We start from the raw sequence: 25,236 nt of genomic DNA on the forward strand, positions 1-25,236 counted from the left end.
AGCAAGATGAGGAGAAACAGCACATATATTTGTCATAACTTTCTCCAGGGAGTGGTAGAGTTGGAAAGATGAGTTACATTCAGAAAAAAAGTGCTTTAGGTGGGAACATCCAGTGATCAACACATAATACTTCGGCCTGCTAAATCTACACTCTTGCCCTCTGCCCCTCCCCACCTCTGTCCAAAATAGAGCCAGGTCCTCCTGCGCTGAGGAATTTAAACTTTTCCAGGGGGCAGTTCAAGGCATTTGCATCATTCTAGTCCACTCACAGCCTCCAAAGCAGGCCCAAGTGGGGCTTCATGATTGCTAGATCTCATAGACATGATGCTCAGCCGTAATGAAGTTTGCCCAAGTAGCCTTTTCACCAAGCATTTGAATTGATGAAAGGAGGTGCCTGTAAAAGGAGATGATTGTCCACCAGACAAAAGTACCTCTGGGGCTTGTGAAATACCTGCGTGGGCCATCTGGCATTTTTGGGACATCTTTAAGGCCCTGTGTTTACACACAGGAGGTGACAGTATATTTTGCTTGCTTTGATGTATTGCTTTGATATATGTAATAGTCTAAAACTTAGTTATTCTTTACTACCTTTCTACCAGATTTTAAATGAATGTGATCGACTCTTTTGTAACTTGGCACTGGAATACAAGGCCTCATAGTCTGCTGTTGATAGTGCTGGTGTCTGTCTAAAGGATATTTAGTGATGCAGGTTTATACAACAGGAAATCCTAAACAGTATTTGTTTCCCTAGCTTCACGATATGTCAAATTTTCCCTGTAGTGATTTTCTGTGGACACATTTTGCTAGAGGTTTGGGGTTTTTTAATGCTACAAAGCTATCCCGTAGAAGTCCAAGTATAGCTGATTTTAGGTGCTTTTTCCTCTCATTATGAAAGACATGAGCATATCCACTATCAGATTTGCGTATTTGGATGTTTCTTTCCCTCTTTTAACACAAATGTGTTTCTTGTATGCCCGCCTGTATCCCCACTTTCTCTATCCCTAGCCTCACTACCAGACAAGTGTTCTTTAAAAACTTGATGCTCATGGAGTTGAGCAACTGGAAGTAATGGCTGGAGCCAGGGATATTGTGAGCAGATACTGAGGCAGTTTTCTTAGTAACTGTCAGCATGTCTCAATGCTGACCTGCAAAACACCTCAGACCTTGTCCCAGCTCTGGTTTTTTGTTTCGCAGGTTGTCTCTGAGCAGACTTGATGAGTGTAGCAAGTTTTGTGATAGCTTTCTGATATGTTACAGGATATATCTCCTAACTCTTGCTGTCCACAACTGTTTTTTACTTATGATGTGAAATAAGATTTGAAGTCAGCCTCAGACCTTCTGTGTTAACCCACTGCCGCACAGAACCGCAATCCATGCAACCCTAAAGTAATACTGTTAAATGCCTGACCTTCCTCTATTGCTGATTGGGTCTTCATTCCAGATAATTCAATGTGATTAGAGCTAGCTGACCCTATGATTGATCTGATGGTAGAGGGATGCTTTACATAGAGCTCCCAATGCATAGTTGTCAAGAGAAGCCTTTCATTGCAGAATGAAAGAAAGAAAAATAACACCTTGAAAAATACAGTAACTGTCTATGATCCAAGGATCCTGCAGGCCTGGTCTTGAAACATTGCCACATTAACTGGATATGTAATCTCCTCTCATAACATCCACCTTTTCACTTATTTGTACAAAATATGCACTATTAGCCTTCCAAAGGCAAGATTTGAATCTCCCAGCATGGTATCTCCATTTTGAAAATGGGTATGAAATGAGGGATTAATCATACAGGGAAGGACAGATAGAAAGTGTTTGTGGGAATTATTTTTGGCCTAAAGTAGCCCACAAAGATTAGCTACAATGATCTCACTGTACTCCTCTGTATGGAACCATTGATGATAAATATGGCTGTACAGGACCAGTTTAAACCCAAATAAATCAGTGCATCCACACTGGCAGCACTGAATCACCAGACATGTTTGAAATAGGGTGACCAAATTAAAAAATAAAAAAGAAGCCAGAGACATTTGCACCCTTGGGTTACATGACAGTGACCTGCCATCCACATTTGATCATGTAACCCAGTAAAGCAACTGGCCTTGTCCCAGTCACATAACCTGATAAAGGTCTCAGGATGAGGATACACCTCTTGCATTGGTTTATACAGGACACAGTCACCCATCTTAGACTACTTAACTAAATGCATGAGTAGAGGTCAGGCCTGGAACATCTGTCCCTCTCTGTCTCTTCTTACATCATGAAAATGGAGGGCAGGGAGAATCCCATGTCCTGTGTCCTGTTTTTAAAATCCTGAGGAAACTCCTTGGAATAGCTGAACAGGGCAACTTTCTGTCATGACTCTCCCAGCCAAGCCAAGCTATCTTTTTACCTTACTGCTACTCCTTCAGTTCTTCTTGCTCTGAGTTATAGCTGAATGTACCCTCCTGCAGTCCCAGAGGCAGTGAGCCATGAGGCATGTTAAATGCATACAGCAGCACCATACAGCAGGGAAGAGACTGATTAAACCCTTCAGCTAATCCGTTTCAGTACAAGAACTAGTGTTTCATGTAAATTAGTGTAAAAGACAACGGGAGAGGCCCAGACCCCTCAGACTCAGTACATCAGCATTACTGTTGGGCTGACTTTCCAGGGAAAAATATTGGAAAGTTTTACTGTTGATTCACCTTCTCTCTTTGCTTTTCTCCCACATTAAATAAATAAAAGAAGCAGATGTTCAATTAAAGTGTCATTATTTAGCCTTCTCCTTTCTGGAGTAGCAATAACACAGAGCTATATAGCCAGCTGAGGTGGAATTATATAAAGAGGACACCAGCAGAAATTTTACTGCTTGATGTGTGGTTCATTCTTAATATTTAAAGCAATTTTTTACCTGAACCCACACAGATATCTCACTGAGGTTGTTACCCTCATGGTCAGGACTGAACTGTAGCAGGTGGAGAGTGTTAGCAAGCCCTTAGGGTGCTGCTGGATGAGTCCTTGCGAGGGAGGTGGCATCAGGATCTCGGAGACTGTTTGCTGTCTGGGATGAGGAGCAAGCAGGCTTACAAGTTCCCTTGGTGGCTTTTGCCTGAGTTTGCATGTGCATTTGCTGTAGGTTTTACGTTTTCAGCAGTAAGAGAAAATACCCAAGGCTTCATTTTGTTCTCACTTACGGAGAAGGCTACTGTACTCAGCAGAGTTACAGTGCTGTCACGCTAAGGGAACCTGCTGGTATTATCTTCAGCCACTTGAGCAGGGTGGTGAGTCAGTGCCAGTGGGGTGGTGATTATTGAGAGAGGGATGGATGGACTCAAGCCGTTCCCCTAGCAACACTAATTTCTGTGATACACATGAAGGAAAGTAATTTTGCTTTGATGCACTCATATATACATCAGGTTAGCATGCCATGAGATATAAAATACATTGACTTGATTTTCAGCCAGTCCAGCTGAGTCTGGCCCAGTATGTTTAGTTGTGTGGACACTTGGTATATAAACAGCAGTGCTAGTTCAGCTGCTCACGTAGCTCAAGAAGCAGGAAGAATCAGTGGTGCACTGGAGGAGATATTGAAAGCTTCTTGTGGAAATCAGACTAGCTCGCAGGAAGAAAATTCAAGATGATTTCCATCACTGATGATGTTCATTCCCTCTGCAGATTTTCTCTAAGGCATTCTGTGTCACTGAGCCTTACAAAAATATCTTGCTTATGACAAGCACCATATTGCTTCTAGCATCAGATTAGAAAAATACTCCGCTGGGAAGCAACCTGTTACACTGTCAATAAAAGGAATACTTCTCAAACCTTTTCTGTTACACATGGTGCTTGCTCTTGGTGTCAGTGAGACTGTGAATAGTGGTACAGTCTGCCTTTGTGAGAAAAAAAAAGGGTTGCAAGATCATAACCAGAAACAAGAAATGCCTCAGGCACGAAGTAAAAACAGCTCTAGCCAGTACAAGTTTGTTTGCCAAGTGATTGTATCTCCCATGTTGGTTGTAGCAGTTAAGTCTGCTGAAACATGAAAATAAATACATCCCCCCCACCTCCAGTTCTCCTCTCTGCAGTACAGTGTTATCATAAGTTAAAGGACAATTTTATTTGGTTGCTGCTCCTTGGAAGGAGCATTAAACCTCACAATCTAGGCTTTAAATCAATTTCTAATGCGATGAGACCTGGTGTGGGGAAGGCAGATGGACAGATTATTCCACCTCTGTTTTCCATGAAGCTTCTGACATGGGCTTCTGTTGGAAGGAAGATACTGGATTAGTTTGACCTCAGGTCTCGTTCAGTATGATAGCTCTTGTATTTGTATGCTAAAGTCTATAAAGTATACTGCTATCAAATTGCCTTTTACAGCTCTGTCTGGCCCCCTCCCCTTGCTGATGTGTGTGGGAAGCCAAGCAAAACGTTCCATTAGTGTTTAGAAAGAGAATTTGAGATATATTTTGGTTGATGTTGTAAGATTTATGATGTGTATAGTGCAGAAATTATTTTACTGGCCTAGAATCATGTTATGTATTAATGAATTACCAGGATATGAGTCAGCCTTGGAACAGTTTGATCAGGAAGGTAACATTATTCGGCAAACAATAATTTGTTGATAAATAGTGCTGAAAGCTGTAATTCAATAGGAATTGTTCTTAAAGAGAATCAGAGAAAGACTATATGTATATATATTCTCTACTGTTGCAGTGGTGCACATTGAGATAATGCTCTGTTACCACGTTCAATCATTTAACCGCCTTGATTAAGGTCAGATATCCTTTACACTAACTGCTATACAGGTTTGCAATAAAATGACAACCTTATTCCAAATGTTCAGGAGAGTTTTCTTCTGCTTGCATCTATCCTTCTGGGCCTTTTAAAAGTGCCCTCTTTTGTTTATTTTATTCTCATGAGAATAAAAGCCTAACGTATTGAAGCAAAGGGGTGTGATTTTCTTCCAGTAGCCCTGTTATGAACTGCTACCACTTGTTTTGATAACATGGAGATGAGGCCCTAGTTAGGATAGGTGAGATCAAAACAAAAATCTCAGCTCAAAGATTAAGAGGCAGAGGAGGGGAGGAGTATCTTCTGGGGTTTTGCTGGGTGCAGGTTTTTGGATGTGTATTTGCAAAACATTTCTGTTAGTGTTTCTGGAGGGATACCTGCCGTTTCTCGACTCCACAGAGGCCGGCCTTTCTGGGCAGAGTTTTGAAGCAAGCCTTTGGAGCAGAGCCAGAGAACAGCAGTTCTTGTGTGTGTTCAGTGGCCACTGACTTCAGCAAGAGCTTGAAGTAAGCTGGGAATGAACAGCCAGGTCCATGGGAGGTGAAGGGAACTGCTGCATTTGAGTTTTCAGTTGAAAACTGAAACCGTGTTATTGTACTTGCTCTTTCAGCACCATCAAATAACACTGGGCACATTTTCACCCAGACTAGGCCCTTGTTCCTTCAAGAAGTCTCACTGGCTGCTCCTACTAAAGAGTGATGGAGACAAACACCCTGGGGAAAGAGAACCATTTCCTCTTTTCAGAAACAGGTCTAAAAATCAAATGTATTGCTGGATAGAGGGAATATTACTTGCTTGATGCAGAGAGGGTAAAGCCTTTTTTCTGTTGCCTCGTCAGACTGTTAAGTTCCTCTCACAGTGTTGCTGCCTAAATAATGGCTTGAGCAGAGTGCAGACTACTAAACATGTTTCTGTTTGTAGAAAAACAAATAAACCTGCCTGAAGTTTCTTTTAATGCACTTCTACTCTTGATATATGACTTCCCCTACCCCAGGCACTTGAAGTAGTAGCACAGTTTATTGCCATAATAGCAACAGATAACTCAGCTTGCCTTCACCTTCAAAAATGATAGATGTTGGAAAGGGATACATGTTTGTTTATAAAATCTTGGCAAAGTTTTGATGAAAGTACTTTGTTTTCTCAAAAAATGTTGGGAAAGTATTGACTTCAATTTCATTTTAGATTGTTCTAGCAAAACAATAGTTAGAGGATAAACGTAATAGGAGCCAAAGCCAATTGCCTCCTACTGGGTTCCTCAGATTAATAGAGGAGCGTGAGCACAAGTGAGCCCTCATGTAATGGAGAGTGGTGGGAAGGATGGAATAGAGCCAGATGATACGTAGATGCAAGAGCACAGGTAGTGTCTGGGAAGTCTACAGACAGTCTAAGCATTGACACAGCTTCAATCTCCAATTTCAAGATCTTCATCAAACAGAAACTTAGCCTTTTGCCTTTCTTGTCTCTAGATCTCTTTCTCTTTTACCCTCGTATCCCAGCAGATTCAGCTGTCAAAGCCTGGAAGCGCTTGTGTTACCACTAAGTGATTGTGTCCAGTTGTCACATGTAGAAATACCCATACAAGTGAGTTTGGTCAGAGGATCTTTATTTTCATACCATAAATAATTCTGTTTCAAAATCTTGTGTCAAACACAATCTGTACATAATATGGGAAGCAAAGAAAGGGAATGTCAGAGATGCATCAGGGATGGTGGTCTCAGGGATGGTGGTCCCCCACATCTGCAGGGCTCATTTCATGTAACAATGAAGATGTGGTTGCACAGACTGATCACTGAAGTGCTCATATGGGTCTCTGAGAAGAGCTGTCATCTGAGAGCTGGACATCCTCGTTCCTGAAGTGCTACAACTTTGTTGGTGCTAGCGTACAGAACGAATTTGACATATCACAAATACCATCAACTGTAGCTGCACTTTCATTCTCCAGGTTAAGCATTCAGATGTACAGTTTCAAGTCAGGCTTATTTATCACAGCTCTATTGACCTTTCTCTGATTTGCCATTACCGAAAGGCTGCAAATGTACTTAGACTTTCTCTGGCACGTGGCCTTTCACCAAGCAGTTCGAGCCCTTCCTGGTCCAATAGTGGGTAGTTTTTGTAACTCTTGTGAAAAAACTATGATCTGACAAAGTGCTTAGGTCAACTCATTTCATATCAATTTTAAAAGTAATAGGTTCACAAAATGGACAATACTGTTAGATGTATTTACGCATTTTTTATCCTATTAGCTTTGGTTGTATTTAGAAGATACCAGTGCTTTACTCAGGTTCAGATCCATTTGGTGCATTTTTAAATAATTTAAAAATCCTTTAGAAGTCCTTTTAAAAATTGTTATTCACAAAGATAACAGTAAGAAGACAAAATAATATGAGAGAAAGTGCCATGAGCCTATGGTGAAGGTAAGTGTGAGGCAAGCGATAGCAAAAACCAATAATGATTTGAAATCTTCTGTTCCAGATGCCTTTATAGAACACCTCCCTTTGCTCCCTTTGTGTCTGTGACCTTGGACAGACTTTCTAATTTTATACCATTGTGTCTAGTTAGTAGTGGGGGGGGGGGTTATGTTCCATAAGAGACCAAGCAAACTTTCTTCCCTGCAAAAATAATTCCTTTCTTTTCTTTTAACTTCTCTATTTGAAAGTGTCTGCAGAGCTGTCTCTGGTGGTTGGCACAGCTCTCTGCAAACCCTCTGGGGAGACTCCCCTAGCTGAGGGTTCTTCTGCCCTCTCTGCTGCCTTCCCCTGTCTGAGAGCAGATGTGGAACCCTAAAGTTTCTTTTCTTGGAGTACATGAATACTCAATCCGAGGGTGTCTAGAGGGTGTCCATCCTGAGAGGATGTACAGACGGTACCACATGGCCAGATGTATGGGCACCTTCAACCTTCAAGTGGTGATCCTCAGCTACAGCACAGATCTGGGGCCTCTCGCCAGCCCCAGGAGCTCACACATTCTGTGCAGCTGGTCATTAAATCACACACTGGGTTGACTAAGGTTACCTGTCAAGTGATTTCACAAACTGAGGGAGAAGCCATGGCAGAGTTTGTTGAAATATGGTCAGAAGCATCAGGATGCATTAAGCTAGAAGGAGTTCTGGATGTGTTTCCTGAAGTGAGTGACCAAGTGAGGTGTCTGCACAGAAGAAACAAACCTACCTCATTAGCTGTTAAATGTACTGCTGCCTGCCACTCAGAAGCCTCAGGACTCAGTGTTGCTTTTCTCATTCCTCTCTCTGCTAGAACAGCTGACCAAATTCAGAATTGCTGAGCAGTTCAGCTCAGCTGAAGAAACAGAGGAAGAGAGAAGTTGGGCTTGGCACTTCTGAGGCCTGGCACCTTTTCCTCCTCAACAGTCCCGTGAGCAAAAGCTGCCACTGCTGTTCTCCAGCTCTCCTTGCAGTACTGAGATTTAGCAAGTAGTTTTGCACAACCATGTTTAAAATATTCGAAGAAATTATTATTTGCCAGAAAGGGAATTTATCAGGTAATCCTCTGCCATTATTCTGGTTTTCAGTTTGGTGCTGCTTACAAAAAAAGAAGGTGGTGTGGTCTTTAGTAATACCTTTTTTTTTGTCCAAGAGAAGAGAACTAATAATGTAATAATAATGGCGGTGATGATGATGTATTTCATTATAGAAATGTAAAAACCCTTAGGCCAAATCCCACCAATGTATTCATTGACATCCCCAAAGACCGCAAAGTTAGCTGCCAATTTTTGCCTGACTGAAATTGTCAAATTCTGCAGTTTCAGTCCAAAATCATAAATCTTCCTAGCCCCTCAGGCAAAGCTTTTGGTGATTCAAAAGCAAGCAAACAGTTCCATGGCTGATTCATGAAGCAGAACAAAACCATACTCACTGACTGGGAGCAAAATTTGCTCTGCAGAGCCAACAGGAAGGAGAACGTATGGTGGTCAGTTGACTTGGCACGTGTGGTAAGGAGAACGCATAGGGAATAGGTATTTACTGTGTTAAGATGTCGTTCTGCAGCCTCATTTGCAGACGCTGAGGAAGCCCTGAGGGAAGTTTGTGGGAGACAATAAGTTTGCGGACTTTTTGTGTGGAGGAAAATTAAGTAGGAAATTTTTGAAAGAAACTGAAGAGGGAAGGGAAAATTCATTTGTTGGTACGTGAGATCACATAAAACTCCCTTCGAAGAGTTCCTAAAGAGAGGATTGTATTTACTCTGGAGAGGGAGCAAACAGTTTAGTCCTACAATTTGCCAAGTCTCATTTTTTAACCAGCTTTCCTTCTGTTTTCAAATCCCAGAGATAGCACAGTGGCCCCCAGAAAATGCAGCTGGTCTCTTTTGATAAGATCTGGTAGCAGAGATCAAGAAAATGAGCTGCCATTTGCCTTTAAAGACTCTCACAAATATATTGTCTTGTTCCTCCCAATGGCAGTTCCCTTTGCTGTAACTTGTAGGTAAACAGTGGGAAACCATTTGCTCTGATGTTAATGAGGGTGATGAGTTTGCTGGGTTAAGAGTTGTCCCCTTGGTGTATAGCATCAAAGAAGGATCTGACTGCTGCAGTTCCTCTGACCGCTGAAGGGGCCAATGAAAGATTACTGTCTGCTGAACTGAGCTGCTCTGGTGATAGGAATTAACAGAGGCAGCCAGCCAGGCCAGGGGAACTACTTAGTTGGAATCCTGCTTCCTTGTGTGTAACTCAGACCCAACAAAATAACACGAGAAATATGTCAAGAGGTACATGCTGATTCCTGGAAGGATCAGGTATGCATTATGCTCTTTTAAGAGAAATTATTCTGCCTTCACCAAATTTAGCAATTTGAACTCTAAACATTAAACTGATGGAGAAGACTGAGAGATCAGTCCAGGAAAATACCTAGACAACCCTTTCTGGAATAGAGACGATTTTGGACGTTACCAAGCAAAATAGCTAGAGGCTGCTTAAGTGCAGGAGATCAGACTAAGTAAGCATGGTCATCTTACTGGCATTAAATATACTCTATCGAAATTTCTATCAAAATAAACATCCAGTTTCTATCCACACTGCTAGGACTTGGAAGACATCATTCAACATCAGACATGTAGCAGAAGTGTGAGAACACACAGAGAAAGGAGGAATCGATGATGTCCAGATATTCCTTAGAGCAAAAGAAGAGGATCTAAAATCATCAGACCATAATGACAAACAATAGACATAACTGTGAGTCCCTAAAGTGCACTTGCAGCAGAGCTATAGAGTGTTAATACTGCATTTAGTATTGGACAAAGACAAAGACACAGCCTCTGTATAGGAGTGATGGTTAGCATTTTGAGAGCATCAAGAACAGAAATACTGGGTTAATGAACTTATTACAGGTACAGATAGGCTGGAAGGGAGATGAAGACAAGCTGTTGTCAGGATCTCAATACAATGAATAAAAACATAGAGGCATGAAAGGATACTGAGGCAAGAAGGCAGAACTAGGTAGATGATCACGCTAGTGGTCCTTAGTACAGCTGTGGATTGAAAGGGATGGATTCCCACTCCAGGTGTTGCATACCATGCAGGATTAAACAAGTGGGAACTGTGGCCTAGTTGCATCTTCCAGGGCATTTGGCTGCTTAGCAGAGCACTTCTTGCTTAGCCAGCCTGAAGAGCTGGAAGGCTCATGATCTATGGAGACCCTACTGCTGTGGCAGAAGCTCCAGCTGCCAGGTGGCTTGCAAGAAAGCAGCCATTTTCCTGTGTTGAACCCAGAGGAAAGCATGTTTTGCAATTACTGAAGTCCATGTTAAGCCACTGCTGTGCCAGAGTGTTGCCCCCTGGGGCAGCAAGAACCTTCTGTGGATTGCAGAGCAGAAGTGAACGTGAGCCCAAATTTCTGCAGTGGGAACGTGACTGGAGGCAGAAATGCATGACCCTGGCATCACTGCAGGTCCTCGCTGATTTCTGTGGTTCCCATGTGGAGCGAGACATGGGCCTGCTCATAGCATTATTGCCTTAATCTGTTGCTAGGGGTCAGAAACATAATGTTTGGTACAAGTGAATGAGAGATACAACTAAATGCTGTGGCTGATCTGGGGAAAATAGATTGGCTCTGATTTGCTACAAGCTAACTTCTGTTCCTGAACTGAAACAGAGCAGCATGTTTAAATAATGCGTGGAACAGTGGTCTTACCTGTATTAGAGTGAGTAGCAACCAAAGATTCTGCAGATTTTGTCACTGACTACTACTGTGTGCCTGTCCGTGAAGCTGAGTAATAAGTAGTTTCATTTTGTACTGCTAAATCCTTGAAATACCTCCGCTGTGAGAAGCTTACATAATAAGTCACAGGTTTCTAATTATTTATTGCCTCTGTTTTGCAGGTTTCCTTTGCAGTTTATATACATTTACTTGCTTTACTGCCACTTTGCATTCTAAGAACAAATCATCTTTAATAAAAAGCACATTTCCTTGCAAGCAGAATCAATTTCCTTCAGAAGTCTTTCATTCCCCGATTAACGTGTTACATTTGGTCTTCACTAATTACATAGTTAACTGTGAGCAATAAAGTTCTTAAATAAATAAATGCTCTGGTCCAGGTCAACGTTAGTCATAATGGACAGTTTCCCACTTCAGTTTCTGGAATACAAGATGTGACTGTGCTGCTTAGGCACTTAGATTCACATTAAAAGCATAGCAATTAATGCCAGATCGGTTTTTTTTCTGCAGGTCATTAGTATGTTACTAAGAATTAAGTCTCAGCACCAAGTTGACTTTGATTGCAAGTCCGTAAGGCAGTGGGAAGTCTGAATGGGTGTGGTTGTTCCATTACTTTTAAAGATTTGGGGTTATGGCTTTTTGGGGGGTGCCTTTTTTTTTTCTTTTTCTGTTAGCCTGCCCCAGAAGCACTCAGTGGGAAGGTAATGAAGTAGAAGGTTTGTACATTACTACATCTTTCTTTGCTTCCTCTTCATTGGTTTTATTATTGTAGACTTTGAAACCTAAGGAGAAGTCAGCTACAAGCCATTACTTCTGGTCAGTATTGGATGTGTATTAGAGAGTTACGTTCTCAGACAGAGGATGCATTTTTACTAACTGTGAACAGCGGTAATTCACTGTGGATTAGAAAACGTGAAATGTGGTGGAAACCCCATCGTGTCACTGCTGTAGCAAAATAATATCCTTCCCAATACTGAATTTAAACTAGCATTTGTTGGAGAACATAGCTTGAATCATGACTCCCTATGGCCCAGCAGCCACTCAGATTAAGATATGTGGTTTCCCTAATGTCTGTCAAATATTGTTGGAAACCACGCTGGCTAGGCTGTAAGGTGAACAACATTACATGGGTGGTATCAGTTCCCTGCAGAAATCGAAGGGGAGGAGGGGAAGACAGAAAATAACTTTCAGCCAAAATACATATAAAAAAGCATTAGTGTTTATTTTAAAAACATCATGTAACACTTCTTTAGAGTTTCTATGTATGTGTGCTTAATGAATGAGAAAAAGGAGAGGCTCTGTTTCTCAGAGGAGCCGATGACTTGGAGGCTGAGAAATGTGAACACAAAACGTTCTGAACTAGCCTTGAGTTTGGCTTGTGTGCACAATCAGTTGAGTGGGGTACTCCACACTGAGTCCGCTTTTGGCTTGGCAGTTAAAAATAAACCAAGGGTGTGAGAGACAGACAAAATAAAACTATGTATTATGAGTTTTTGCATTAGGAGAATGTGGCTGCATTGGGAGATAACCCCACCGAATTGAGCAGTGGCTTTGCTGCAGGCCATGGCATCTGGCCCGGGGGTCAAACACCATTAATGCATGAATCTGAAAACCACAGATTCCTTGCTGTGTGTGTTCTTAGCAGCATCCCGGGCAGAAGTAAGGAGACATATATAAATCTTGCTGCTGTAATGAAGGTTTACTTAAGCTAACTGGGAGGATTGGGAGTGTATGGAGTCATGACTGTGATAGCATCTCAAAGCATTACTATAATATTGTGACCATTTTTGGCTAAAGTGATCTACCAGCTTTAAGGGTGTCATAAGTTGCTTCTACTGATGAAGGAATTGACAGTAGATATAGAGATTTCCTTTTCTTTTTATTTTGCTTTCTATTTCTAAGCAAAAAGTATTTATTTTCTATTGTGCTTGTACTTGAAATAGTATATTTAAATTTAAGGTATATATTTTGCATATAGCAGTGATCTAGTGTATACCTCATGTCTTGCCTCACTGAACACAGTCAAATCAAATATGAGTTCTTTGCTTACAGTGTCCAGAATCATTAGAGTCTGCAATCTGTCCTAAATCCCTGTTGTAGCTTTTATTGATTGTCTTTGAGCCCGGCATGTCTTGCTCTTTGTAATACAATAGAACCATCAAACAGCAGCGATCTCCCCTTGCCATGTTTTTTTTTTAGACTACATGGAAAATACTGCAAGCAGGAAGACCAGACTCTTATTCAAGCATCATATGTGGCCTGTGTTTTGGAAGGAGGCTCCCAGTTTCATAAATTAACGTAGTCACTTAATGGATGTCTCAGAGAAAAGCTGCCATGGTGACCAATAGTTTTCTCTGATGAACTTCTTCACTTGTTATTAATATTAACAAACAAAATTACATTATGGAAGAAAGATGGGGGAAATCCTTATTTTTGCAGTAAAACTTTAATGCGAGATTGTGCCAGTTGGGCATTGAATTGTTCAGTTCTGTAACCACAACCGCTGAACCACATGTGTAGCTCTGTGCGAGTGAATTTTGCATGTGTACTCTCTGTCAGGGGGGCAAGCAGTTTCTAGTTCAGTTCGCAAGTCCTCAGAACTTCTCTATTTAAACAGTGCTGTCCGCCAGCCTCGCCTGTAAATGTTTAGTGTTGAGCTGCTTTCTTGCAATGCTAACGCTTTTTGGAAATGTCCTGCATTACATTTTAATTTCCTGATCACTAGTTTCTTTTAATTACTCTGCAATTTATTTTAGAGAAGAAGGCAATGACAATCAAGAATATAGGGGACAGCATTTGCGGACTGGAAACAGAGTACAGAAAAGAGCTTTTCACTTCAGAGCTGCTGGTAGGAATCCAGCTCAGTCTCAGACTTAGCAAAAAATCATTACTGTGTGGTGGCTTCTTGGTGCCCTGCACTCTACATCCACAAGTGAGTCAGTGTCCACATCACACAAACCACCAGAACAATTGCTGCTACTGTAATTGGGAGTCTACTGGCAGCACCAGTGGAAAGGGCAGGGACTTGAATGAGCATGGAGAATGAGCTGCTTTCTCCCCGCTCACTCAGGTCACCTTTGAGACACATCCTTGTGAGAAAACTTGGAAGAAATTTGATCTCTGGTAGCTCCCCTTCTGGAGATAGATGGAAGACTTTACTTTCCAATACTGACAATCTGACACACACTAACAAACATTATATTCAAGAAAAATAAAGGTCATTATGGGATCATTTAATTAGTGAAAGCATGAACTAAAATAAATGCTAAGTATGATTGAAAAATGAACAATAAAATCCAAGTGCTGACTTGAAATAATAGGAACAGAGCCAAACAAATATTATCAAGCATGACCGCCGTTGGCAACAATTTCTTCCCTCAAAACATAGGGAAATCCTGCTCTTTTACTAAACCATCAAACAATCTCTTTGAGTTGAATCTTTTCTAGGCAAAAATAAAGGGGTGCTTCCACTATTTGAACATTCTCTTTGAAGACGAGAACGTAGATTGATAGAAGAGGTGTTGGACTTTATTCAGCCTTAGATGATGCCTTGGAAACAGTGGCTGGAAGGAGGCCTCTCAGCAGCACAGGACACCATAAAGAGAGGACTGGGACTGCCAACATGAATGTGAATAAGTAATGGAGGTTGGAAGGGTCCCCTGGAGGTCACCTGTTCCAACCTCTGAACTTGGCACTTCCACTGGGTCATCTGCTGTGAAGTAGGGTGATCCTCATCTTAGAATTTATATGCTACCGTTAGTAATCCTAAAAAAAACTTGCCTCAGGCAGGGAACTGATAGTGTACTAGCAGAGATGAATTTAGCCCCATAGTTCCTGTAAGCTTCAAAGAGTTAAGCTCTGAAGATGTCTCTTAATATGCTGAAATGACACAATCCCATATGCTGATTACAGTGGTGAATGTGATATGAATTTTTGACTAAGTGAAAGTAAAAAGAATGTGTTTGATGTCAAGTAAGTGCATTAGAAAATCTGAAATGTTCTGAAACAGCTTGGACTATTTGTGAATTCATGCCAAATTCAACTAAAAATAGACTAGAAACTTCAAGTTGAAGTTCTCCACTGCAGTTCCTCGAAAACAAAACATTTTGACTTTTCATGTTAAAACAGTTCAAAAACTTAATTTAAATAACTTTAAATTATTTTAAGAGCGCCACAGACACAGAAAGTTCTTTTCTCAGTATTTATTTTGGTATGTGGGAGTGGGGAAATTCAGAGCAGCCCAATACAAAAATGTATACATTTTTGAGTGTGTATGTGGGTTTGGGTACATGTATTTGGACGTGGGGGTTAACCACAAAACCAAAAGAGAAATTATTTGCTCTCAGTTCTCTAGCTGTAACCAGCCACATCTCTGCTTTTGTATGTTTGGGCTTCTCTTCAGTAGATATACCAGATCATGTAGTGTTGTTTGGACAGAAGAGGCAAGATTTCGGTACCCACGTTCATTCCCAGTTGTGTGGTAAGCCAGATTGGAAGCCTGGGGCTGGCAAGGTGAATACCAGGTGTAACTCCTGGCTCCTTAGTCTCTTACGAGAGAAACCTGTGTCATGAGGGTGGTGGGAAATAAGCACATCCTTTCAGGGTAAATATGGAGAAGTATTGCGGAGCACCACAAAAGAGTGAGGACCAACTTCAAAGTTTCTGGGAGCCAGGTGATAACAGCGCCCAGAACACAGATTTCAGAGTTTAAAAATAAAAAAAAGGCTCAAGAGGATTTCAGCATCCTCCATCACACCAGCGATTTCTTTTAGTGAAGAGTACGTGGTGCATATTTTTCCCTTTTCTATGACCAGTGATGAATTCCTCAGGGGACTGGTGATTGTGCTGCAGGGAGCCGGGGCCCTGGGGCAGCGCCCGGCCCTGCCCTCCCCAGGCAGCCAAAGAGGGGGCAAGGGGCTGCTGGTTCCGTGAGGAAAAACCTGCGTGGAGGCTTTTCTGCCTTCCCTCAGCCAAGGCAAGACGCTGAATTCAGCAGAGGTTGAATTTATGAGAATAGCAGAAGGAGGTGGGATGAGGGGTGAAAAAGCTTTTAATAGGAGCCTTTGTGTTATAATAAAAGTGTTTATTTCAGCATCTCTGCCAGCCAGTGTAAGCAGTGTAAATTTATGAGTAGCTGATACTGCATGTAAAAGAAATGCATTTGTCCATTTTGAGTGCCTGTTAGTTGGCAAGCAGATGACTGGTCATATTGTTAGGTAGCCTGTTGTTTCCATGGGCAAAGAGGGGTGTGCATCCTACTTAATGCGAAGAAAAACCTGCAAAGGCCTAAGCCGTAGTATGTAACAACACCAAGCAGCGTGTGTGAAAGCAATGCGTAAACCCCAGTGACTAAACTAGTGCATAATAAGATCGCTCTTGAGAAATATGAAATGATTTTGAAAAAGAGCCTTCCAAGGTAAGTCAGAGGCCAGAAAATGAACTGCTTTAGTAAATTTCCTGCAATACCTTATAGTGAGCGAGGTTACACATGAATGAAACCATGATGGAAGATTTGGCTTCTAATGTATTAAAAATCCTTTAAAAGTATAACTGCTGTGTTCATTTCCAAATGATTTTGCTTTATGTATTTACTTAAAGAAAACTAAAACAGTTTGCAATTTATGTGTATTCAAAAACTGCATACTTCCAAGACCATAAAGGAAACCTTAAAAAGAAATTGCTTTCAGAACTCAAATAATGATATCTTAAAAGGCATAGGAAAATGCATTCAAAAGGAAATAGATGTAGAAAGAACAAGTGATTGTGATGCACACATAAAAAGAGATGCATACATTTTTGGTCATCGTGTGTATTTCATTTTGTGTTATGCATTTGCCCAAGCAGTTGCTTCCCACATTGTGAATTCTCTTTAGTGTGAATGTTTTAAAATACTTAAAATTGGAGGTCATATAAAATATAGCTGTTTACAACATTCTAAATTTGTGCATAAACTCTCACACAGATTTGGGCTTTGTGTACACATGCACAAAATCTTAATTTTATGTTTCTTTAAGTTAAGTATTTGCATTTATAATAGCACAATGAGACCTAGAATATTTCATTAAACCTCAAAGTGTATAAATAGTCCTTGAGTATAGGAATTGGGTAGCACATCCTTAAGTATTTGTGAATTTCCGTGTTTTTCAATCACCCACATCTTTCCAAACATGTACAACATCAAAGTCCAAGTTACACAGCAATGGTGCTGCTCAGGCACCTCTTAATAAGCAACTCTAGAAAGTGTGCAAGCTATTAAAGGAATACTGTTATACTGTTCCATTCATTTATATCTCCAAAATATTAGAGGAATGTGATTTTTGTTCAAATTACCTCTCTTAAATAATGCCATTGAATTAATTTCTGTGACCTTTCAACAGAAGAAATTAATCACTGAAGAGGATTCTAGGAAAACCAAGTGTCTGAGGATAAAATTCACTCAAAACTGCTGTTATTTTGCAAACAGTGCTATTTAAAGTACCTTTAATGTAATGGTTTTCAGCACATCTATTCTGTGATGACTGCTGTCAAATAACCCTTTATGTTACCCTGCTCAGCAAAACCTTAGTACTATCAGCAATGTGCTGTTGATTGCTTTCTTCATAGGCTGCTGGATGGAAGAGACTATGTAAATAAGGGTTTCACATTAGTGAGCAGTGATAATTAGAGATGCCTGACTTTTTTAAGGGTAAGAGGTCAAATTTTCTTGAATTAGGTGTTAATAGAATGTGGACTTTGAACTGAGATTTCCTGTGTCTGAGGTGCAACCCATCCATTCCCAGCTTATTCTCTGGTGGTATTTTGCCTACCCCTTGGTAGTTGTGTGTGTGTCTGTACAGTCTTGCTTAGGCAGAGCAGAATTCTGCAAGTGACTCCGTGTCCTGGGGGCTGAGATGTCAGAGGAATGGTCAATGAAAGAGGGAATGATTTGATTCAACCTAAAACTTTTTTCCGTTGTATCACTGGCCCCCCAAAACCTTAATACCCCCACAGCCCTGCTGGGAAAATATGATCAGAAGTTAAAGGTTGCCATCTAATGGTGAACATTCATAATACGGTCTTCATGTTTTTTCTTAAATTATCTTTTCTTACCTTTTTCCATGTACCTAAAAGTCCTTTCTTTATAAGGCATTAGAGGAATGAGGCTGATGTTTTCTTCAAGTTTTACCTGGGGTGATGTCTGCTAGTTTATCAGTAACAAGATATTGCGACTGAATGTGAAATTCCAGCAATTCACTTTAACTGAATTCTAATTTCTTAACGCTTTTTCTATGAATTCAGATATAGATGAGTGTTCCTTCGAAAGGACCTGTGATCACACCTGCATCAACTACCCTGGAAGCTTTGAATGTCTCTGCCATAAAGGCTACACCTTGTACGGACTGACGCACTGTGGAGGTTTGGAAACTGAGTTTTGCTTACCCATTTGCTTGTTTGCTTTGTGAACTGTTTACTGAGTCACACATTTGGTTAGCTGAAGATTGTAGAACTGAAGAAGATAAACCAATGAAGTTAAAATAAAGCTAAAATAGCATGAGCTGGGTGTGACTGAAACGTCAGCATCTCAAATTTGCTGAAGCATTCCCAGGAGGCAGACATAAATAAAAATGCCCTTGCATCTTTTGCTGGTGGTACCTAGCAGCCTCAGTACAGATGAGGAGCCTGCAGCTGCGGCACTTGCAGCCACTGCTGCAGGAATGCAGCTGTTCTGCTGCAACCATTGCGAAGCAGCCTGCTGGCTGGAACTCATCGCGCTGCTCAGGGTAAGAGTCCTGACAGAGCTCACAAGTGCAGGGTACCTCCACAGGAGTGAGGTTAGTCACAGTTGTGTTTACAGAAGGAAGGCTTCAAGTGATGAGCAGCAAAGAGAATAGGAGGAAGATGTCAGCTTTACAAAGTTTATGAATTTTGGCTCAGTTGGTGTTTGTCCTTACCAGACTGTGACATAAACTGCCTGTGAAATTGGTAACAGAAGGCTGTAGCATACCTTGTTCACATCTTCTGTGGAGCTGCCTTAGCTCTTCAGCCTTTTTGGCATAACTGGAAAGAATTGGTGCAGTAATGTTTGGTTATCCAAGAGAGGGATATTTTTTCAGTGCCTCATAGGGCGGTATTACCACAATGACTAAATTAGAGGTTCAACTTCTACTTGGCAGGAGAATTTCGGAGCACTCAAATTAGGTCCCAGTGTTTGCCAGGGATGTCACAGTACGAGACTGCCTGCCACCGACCTGGCTGACGCCCCCAGGTGTTTCTGCGGTCTCCTGCCTAAATGTTTAATAAGTGGGGTAGGTTTTGATCACGTTCAGAATGCTGGTCAAAGGAGAGCAAAGGGGTTTTGGGGGGGGATTTGGTGAGTGTATTAAGTCCAAATTATGTTTTTAACCAATCAGGTCAGCATCACACAAACAAAAGGGACAAGAGAAAACTATAATAAAACCCAAAAGCCGTGAATCTAAATTACTTGTTAGATAATACTGACACAAAAGAAGCTCTCCATGCTATTTTTAAATGTAAAACTAAATGGTTTTGTTCAGTTAAAAGATGGTTAATATATAATTATTTAATTATTCTAGTTATTGAAGATACAAGCTAAGTAAAGCTTGCATCAAGCTATAAACAAAGCCCCAACTTTAAACCCACAAAATACATGTATTCAGGCCAGGTTCTGATCTAGGTCAGACTTAGCCCAGCCAAAGTATGTTAGAGGAATTACTGAGAACAGTGTTGGACCTTAACGACTCTAAATTTGTGGAACAGACATCGTGGTATGTACCTCACCCTCCAGCTTCAGATTAGGACACTGGGCTCCAAAACTGATGCCTGGGGAGAACTGGCTTGAACTCAGACTATGTTCCTGCAGACCGTATGGATTCACGTGGTGCCAAGCACATGGCAGTTGGAGCTCAAGCCTGGGCTCAGCCTTGCTTTGGAAAGGGAGTTAGACACTCACCCTGTGAGCCTTGAAGGCCAGACCTCCCTTAAGATTGCATTAAGTGACAACTTTCCTTCCGCAGTTACATTTTGAGGCTTATCTTTAAGCCAGGGTATTAGTAATTCAGTGTATGTCATGTTGACTTGGTGTCATTCTAGCTTATATGTGCATATGTCAAATGGTACAAAACCTACACACCTTGGAAAAGTCTATTACAGTAATGCTACCGTTTTAACAAGCAGGCAGGTAGCTGCATTCAGAGGGCAGAAACCATTTGTTGAGGGTAGTGCAGTGCCTAAAATAATGAGGCTGTGGCTCATAATAATGTCTTTTAGGTTATGGCTAAACTAGTAAATTAGTTTCTAGCAGCAGTGCGCAACTGTTGGTTTGCTAGCGCCACTTGACAGTTTTGGCCTATGCCATCTAGTGTTCCAAATGTGCCTGAGCATGATCCAGAGGAGTATTGTGGCAGCACAACTCCTGTTGAGCATGAAGGATGAACATCCTTACTGGCGGTGGGAGGAGAGGGATGAGAGATTGGCCATTTCCACATAAGTATATAAATACTGATTGCATTGACTGAAAAGGTAATGCCTCATATTGGCTACTTTTCCAATGGATCTAAAGTTGGAAGACTTTTTGTGAAGTATCAGTGATAACATATCCATAAATTGCTTTGCCTTCTTGCAAGCTTTTACCTTTCGTTTTTGAGGAGCAGAAGACTAACAAACTACACTTCAGCTGCTAGGTTTCTATCAGACATAGAGTTTCCTCCTTCATCTGAATAATTTCTAAAAGCAAACTCTGTGAATCGCAATGGGGGATTTATCTTCCTGTTACGCAGAAGTGATCTAATCTCACAGATGTTTATGCCTTTGACATGTTTCCATATAATGCAATATACATAATTGTCCAGATGCTGCAGAGTCTTTGTATGTTTTGTACCTTGTGAGTACTCCCAAGAATTTCATTGTAACTAGTCCTGGCAAGTAAATTGTATTGTATGCATAAATCCTTGAAACAGTAGGAGGTATACATGTGTCTAAGGACAAATAACACTCACTGTGCACTAAAATTGTTTGATGTATTGCATGCATTTATACATATTTATATAGACTTAAATATAAAAGATATAGTACAAATGTATACTTAGGCACATAGTATCTTAATGCACAGTATACATGCGTACCTATGGTTAATACTATTAACTTTAATTACATTTCAGATATTGATGAATGCAGCATCAGCAATGGTAGCTGTGACTATGGTTGTCTTAATACAATGGGGAGCTATGAGTGTGTCTGTCCACCAGGAAAGAAACTGCACTGGAATAAAAAGGACTGCGTTGGTAAGTGTGGGAGACTGACTCAGGAATCACTGTGGTGATGCTCCTGTTCTCCAGGAGGTGGAAAAGCCCATGGTTTTGTCTGAGGGATGCTGCATTTGCACAACACAGATCCCCAAATTCATTTTATAAACTCACATAACACCTGATCTTACGGGGGTCCATGGGCAGGATATAACTGCAGGTCGATTAGAGAATGGGCAATATGTTGGATTTTGTGTTGATTTTTAAAATTTTTTTATAATTCCATTTACACAAATCTAAGTCTTATTATTTTATGCATTTTATAGTTTTATCCTATATTTCTCCATTGTCCATCTCTATGTCCTCAGCTATAACTTCATCTCCCGCTAAGGCTAATTTAAGTATTCAGGTTGATGTCTACAGTGACAGCACCATACCCCAGTTTTCCAAGTTATCTCCAAAGGTATCCTGCTTAATATTAAGTGCTGACACTACCAGTGTTAGAACTATTAATTGCAATGAGCACAAATCTTGAGACCACTAGAATTATGGCATTGGCTGCTGGTTTCACTTACTTTGTGGCAGATCTGAATTTTCGTATCCTTTAAGTAAATGGCTTTTTTTTTCTGGGTTCTCATTTGAAGCACTGCAAATCTTGGCCATGGCCACAGCCACTCGAAGTATTTTCTGTGAGATTTTAATTCTGTTTTCATGGTTTTAAGGGGACCGGCATCTCTTAGGTCTTTCATAGTCAAATTTAGGTTGTGGGGTTTTTGTTTCTGGGTTGTTGGGATTTTTTTGACCACAAATAACTTCTCGTAAATACGTTTGGGGCTAATGTCTAACACCTAACTGGGAGTGAGACAGAAGAATAAATGTGGGAACCTTACTTCAGGGAGTTTCTGCACATACTGAGGGAAAGTACTGTACTCTGTAGTAGAGAGCACTGCGCTGGCCTCTTGCATGGTTATGCAATTACAGCTTTTTTTCACTTACCTGGATACAGCAGTACAGAAAGCACTTCATAACCAAGGTGGGACAGGGTGGGAGGTGAGTGTCTCAGGTTGGGTTTCAGCCTTTGCCACTGACTTTCTTCCTAACCACAACTGAGTACCTCATTTTTCCCACTTACCTTAATGTATACTACCTTCACTGGTATATAGAGAACTAAGTACTATAGGAGTAAGAAATGGTTAACTCTGGATTTTTTAGTTATATACTAGGTCTCCCTTGCAATGTACCACTTAGGCCTCTGGAAAGCCTACTAAGTGTGCTGTTCCCATGATAAGAAGCTGTATTGAAAATATTTTCCTAGTTGTAAATTTCTCTTCATTATTTGTAGTACTCAGTTGGAAGATGAAAAATTGAAAACCCTTCTCTATTGATATACACTGATTTGATTAATTTAATGAGGCTTGAAATGAGTGTCATCTCCCTGCTGATCGCCTGCCTTTATTAGCAACATTGTTTAGGGGAAACTGCATTATACATTGTTATAAAAGCACAATAAAAAGGAGGAGAATGATATCCAATGCTCCTGAATGGCATATGATTTGGAGACATTTGCAGTAACATAATCCTCTTTTGCTCAGTAAGGACACCGAGCTTCTGTTGTCTCCTAAGTCCAAAGAAATAATTTATTTAAAAACATCACCAAAGCAATATAAAAGGCCTTATGAGGGAGGTAAGTGGACGACGATTGTTCCCATATTTGAGATGTGAACATCAGGTGTGTTTAAGGGACTTGTACACATTTATATTTAACAAGCAGTGAGGCCAGGAACACAAACTAGCTGGTAGCTCCTGGGACCCTTGCTCTGCACTCAAGCCAGGCAAGGCTCATTCAACCCACCACACTTTAATTGCCCTATTTCATCCCAGTTTACTAGTTTTTTTCCAGACCCTGGTGGACCTAAACCAGTCTGGCTACTTCATACTGGACTTGGATGCTGCAGCTCTGATCTCCCCCTTACTTTGATGTGGTTCAGTGGTGAGCTGAGGGGTAGGAAAAATGACATTTGCAGTAGTGCAGTCAGCCATGAGCAAAACAAGAGTCAGCCAAGTCCATCTTGTAAGGTGAGCAAGTTTAGGAGAAGGACCAAAGAACATTCAGAGAAAAAAAATCTGTACCTGAACAGGTGTACAGAGCTGAAGCAAGAACTGCTCTACAGACACCTGGTTTAGATTTAACCAGCTGATGCAGTGTGAAATACCTGCTTGAAGTGGTGCCCAGCTGCACTTGGCCAACAGTCAGTGCAGAGATTAAATCCCAGGGGGAAGGAGGGAAGCCGTGAGGCTGCCTCAGTGCAGGTAGTGATGGCCCCTGCTGCCTGCAGCCAAGAGTGAACCTCATTGTTTTTGTGCAGAAAGATGTAAACACTTCAATCTCAAAAAATGTCCAATTAAAACAAATGGACATAAGTAAATAAGTAAGTGGCATACCGTCATCTTAGAGTGAAGTACAGAGACTGGTCCAACAATTCATAACAATTTTATGTAGTTTCAGCTAAAACACAATCAGTCCCTTACCCAAACACGAAGAGCAGCTTGTGAGATCTGCAGGATAGTCGGTCTTCATCCTGCCATGAAGCCAAGAGGAGAAGCTGGATATTTCCATCACATGAGCTGCAATGTATCTTACTTATGCAGTGTTATGCTAATCAAGTTCTATATAAACAGTTTCTAAATAAGTTCTACAAGGAGTATACCAAATAGTTCAATAAGCTAGGGCAGTCTGTATCTCCTAACACCACAGTGAAGGATTAAAGGGATCCTATCTAGATCTAGAGTTTAGGTCTAAAAATGCGAAGGAGTTTCATTTTCAAGTCCAAGCTCAAGATCCAGATGTTCTCTCTCTAATATGCTCTTATTTCAGCAATGTCTGAGCCTGTGATTTTGCTTTGTTGCCACTTACACTTTTCCTCACCACTGTGTGCAAGTAGATGTACTGGTTGATGTACTGGGTTCTGGGTTGAGTAGTGTCTGATTTTTTTTCATTTCTCTCTCTCTTTCTTTTTTTTCCTCCTCAGAGATGGTGAAATGTCTCCCGAATGCAAAACCAGCTCCCAAGGCTCAGCTAGTGTGTAGTAAGACAGGAGGCATAGAGACCTGCTTCCTGTCATGCCCATACAATACTCTTTTTGTTCCAGGTTTGTACAAAGTATTTGTCCTTCTGAGTCTAGAATGTGACTTGATTATTTTTTTTTCTGCTAGTGTATTCATAATTTTGCATTCAGTCTTTTATTATGGACAACTCTAAATGATCAAATACATCATTATAAATTCAATTGGGCCAGACCTGCACATCACTAAATACAAGAAGAGCTGATTGTCAGTTACATTAGAGGTGTGGCCCGTCGTAGTTTAATTGGAGGTGTCGTTGATGGGGTGGAGAAATTCTAACAAAAACCTGAGACACACAGCTACCTTAACAAGGATGGTCCAAAAGAAAAAAAAAATAGTATATTGAATTGCTATGTCAAAAGAGTTCTCAAAAAGAGAACAGCTGATTTCAGTGAATTCCTGCTAATTTTTAGGAACATGTTTTTCAATATTAGTAGAGTCACCTGTGCTCAGCCAAGAACCGGCTTAAAATGATGGATGCAGCAGCATGGCATGAAATACTCTGTAATTGTGTGATTGAGCAGGACTAGAAATGAGTCCCAAAGAGGAGGGTTCCCCTGAGTGAGCACAATGTGAGGCAGGGGCAGGAGGGGAGGAGTGGGACCTGCTGGGCAATTTAGTGCTGTGGCTGCCACGGCACATCATCCAGCTCCCACACCAGCCAGGTCAGCATAAAACATCCATCAGCTCAGCCAGTGGAGTAAAAGATGACCTAGCAACAGCTTTAAACCTGTCTTACTGTCTCATACCAAACGGATACAACTAACTATGTCTCAGGAGGCTGTGTAGAAAAAACATCTCTCTGTATACAGTGCTGGCAGTTGCTGTTTTTTCATAAATTTTTTTGATAATAATTCAGCTGACTCATTTATAAAAACTCCAGCATTGTTGTTTATAGAAACTCCCTGTTTTTCTTGTAATTTGCCACAGGTAATTTTC

General features: G+C 40.9%; 1 protein-coding gene across 1 annotated transcript in view; it reads left to right on the forward strand.

Moving 5' to 3' along the window:
- Window positions 1–25,236, forward strand: part of SCUBE1 (signal peptide, CUB domain and EGF like domain containing 1) — a gene marked incomplete at its 3' end in the record, with an annotated part of 203,564 nt that overhangs the window by 160,608 nt on the left and 17,720 nt on the right. The window contains exons 10-12 of the mRNA XM_080363809.1: window positions 18,212–18,328; window positions 21,091–21,213; window positions 24,204–24,323. Of these exons, the coding sequence (XP_080219935.1) occupies window positions 18,212–18,328; window positions 21,091–21,213; window positions 24,204–24,323 (360 nt within the window). The remainder of the gene's footprint in view (window positions 1–18,211; window positions 18,329–21,090; window positions 21,214–24,203; window positions 24,324–25,236) is intronic.

The sequence above is a fragment of the Nesoenas mayeri genome (assembly GCF_963082525.1).
Source record: "Nesoenas mayeri genome assembly, chromosome: 1".
Classification (NCBI taxonomy): domain Eukaryota; kingdom Metazoa; phylum Chordata; class Aves; order Columbiformes; family Columbidae; genus Nesoenas; species Nesoenas mayeri.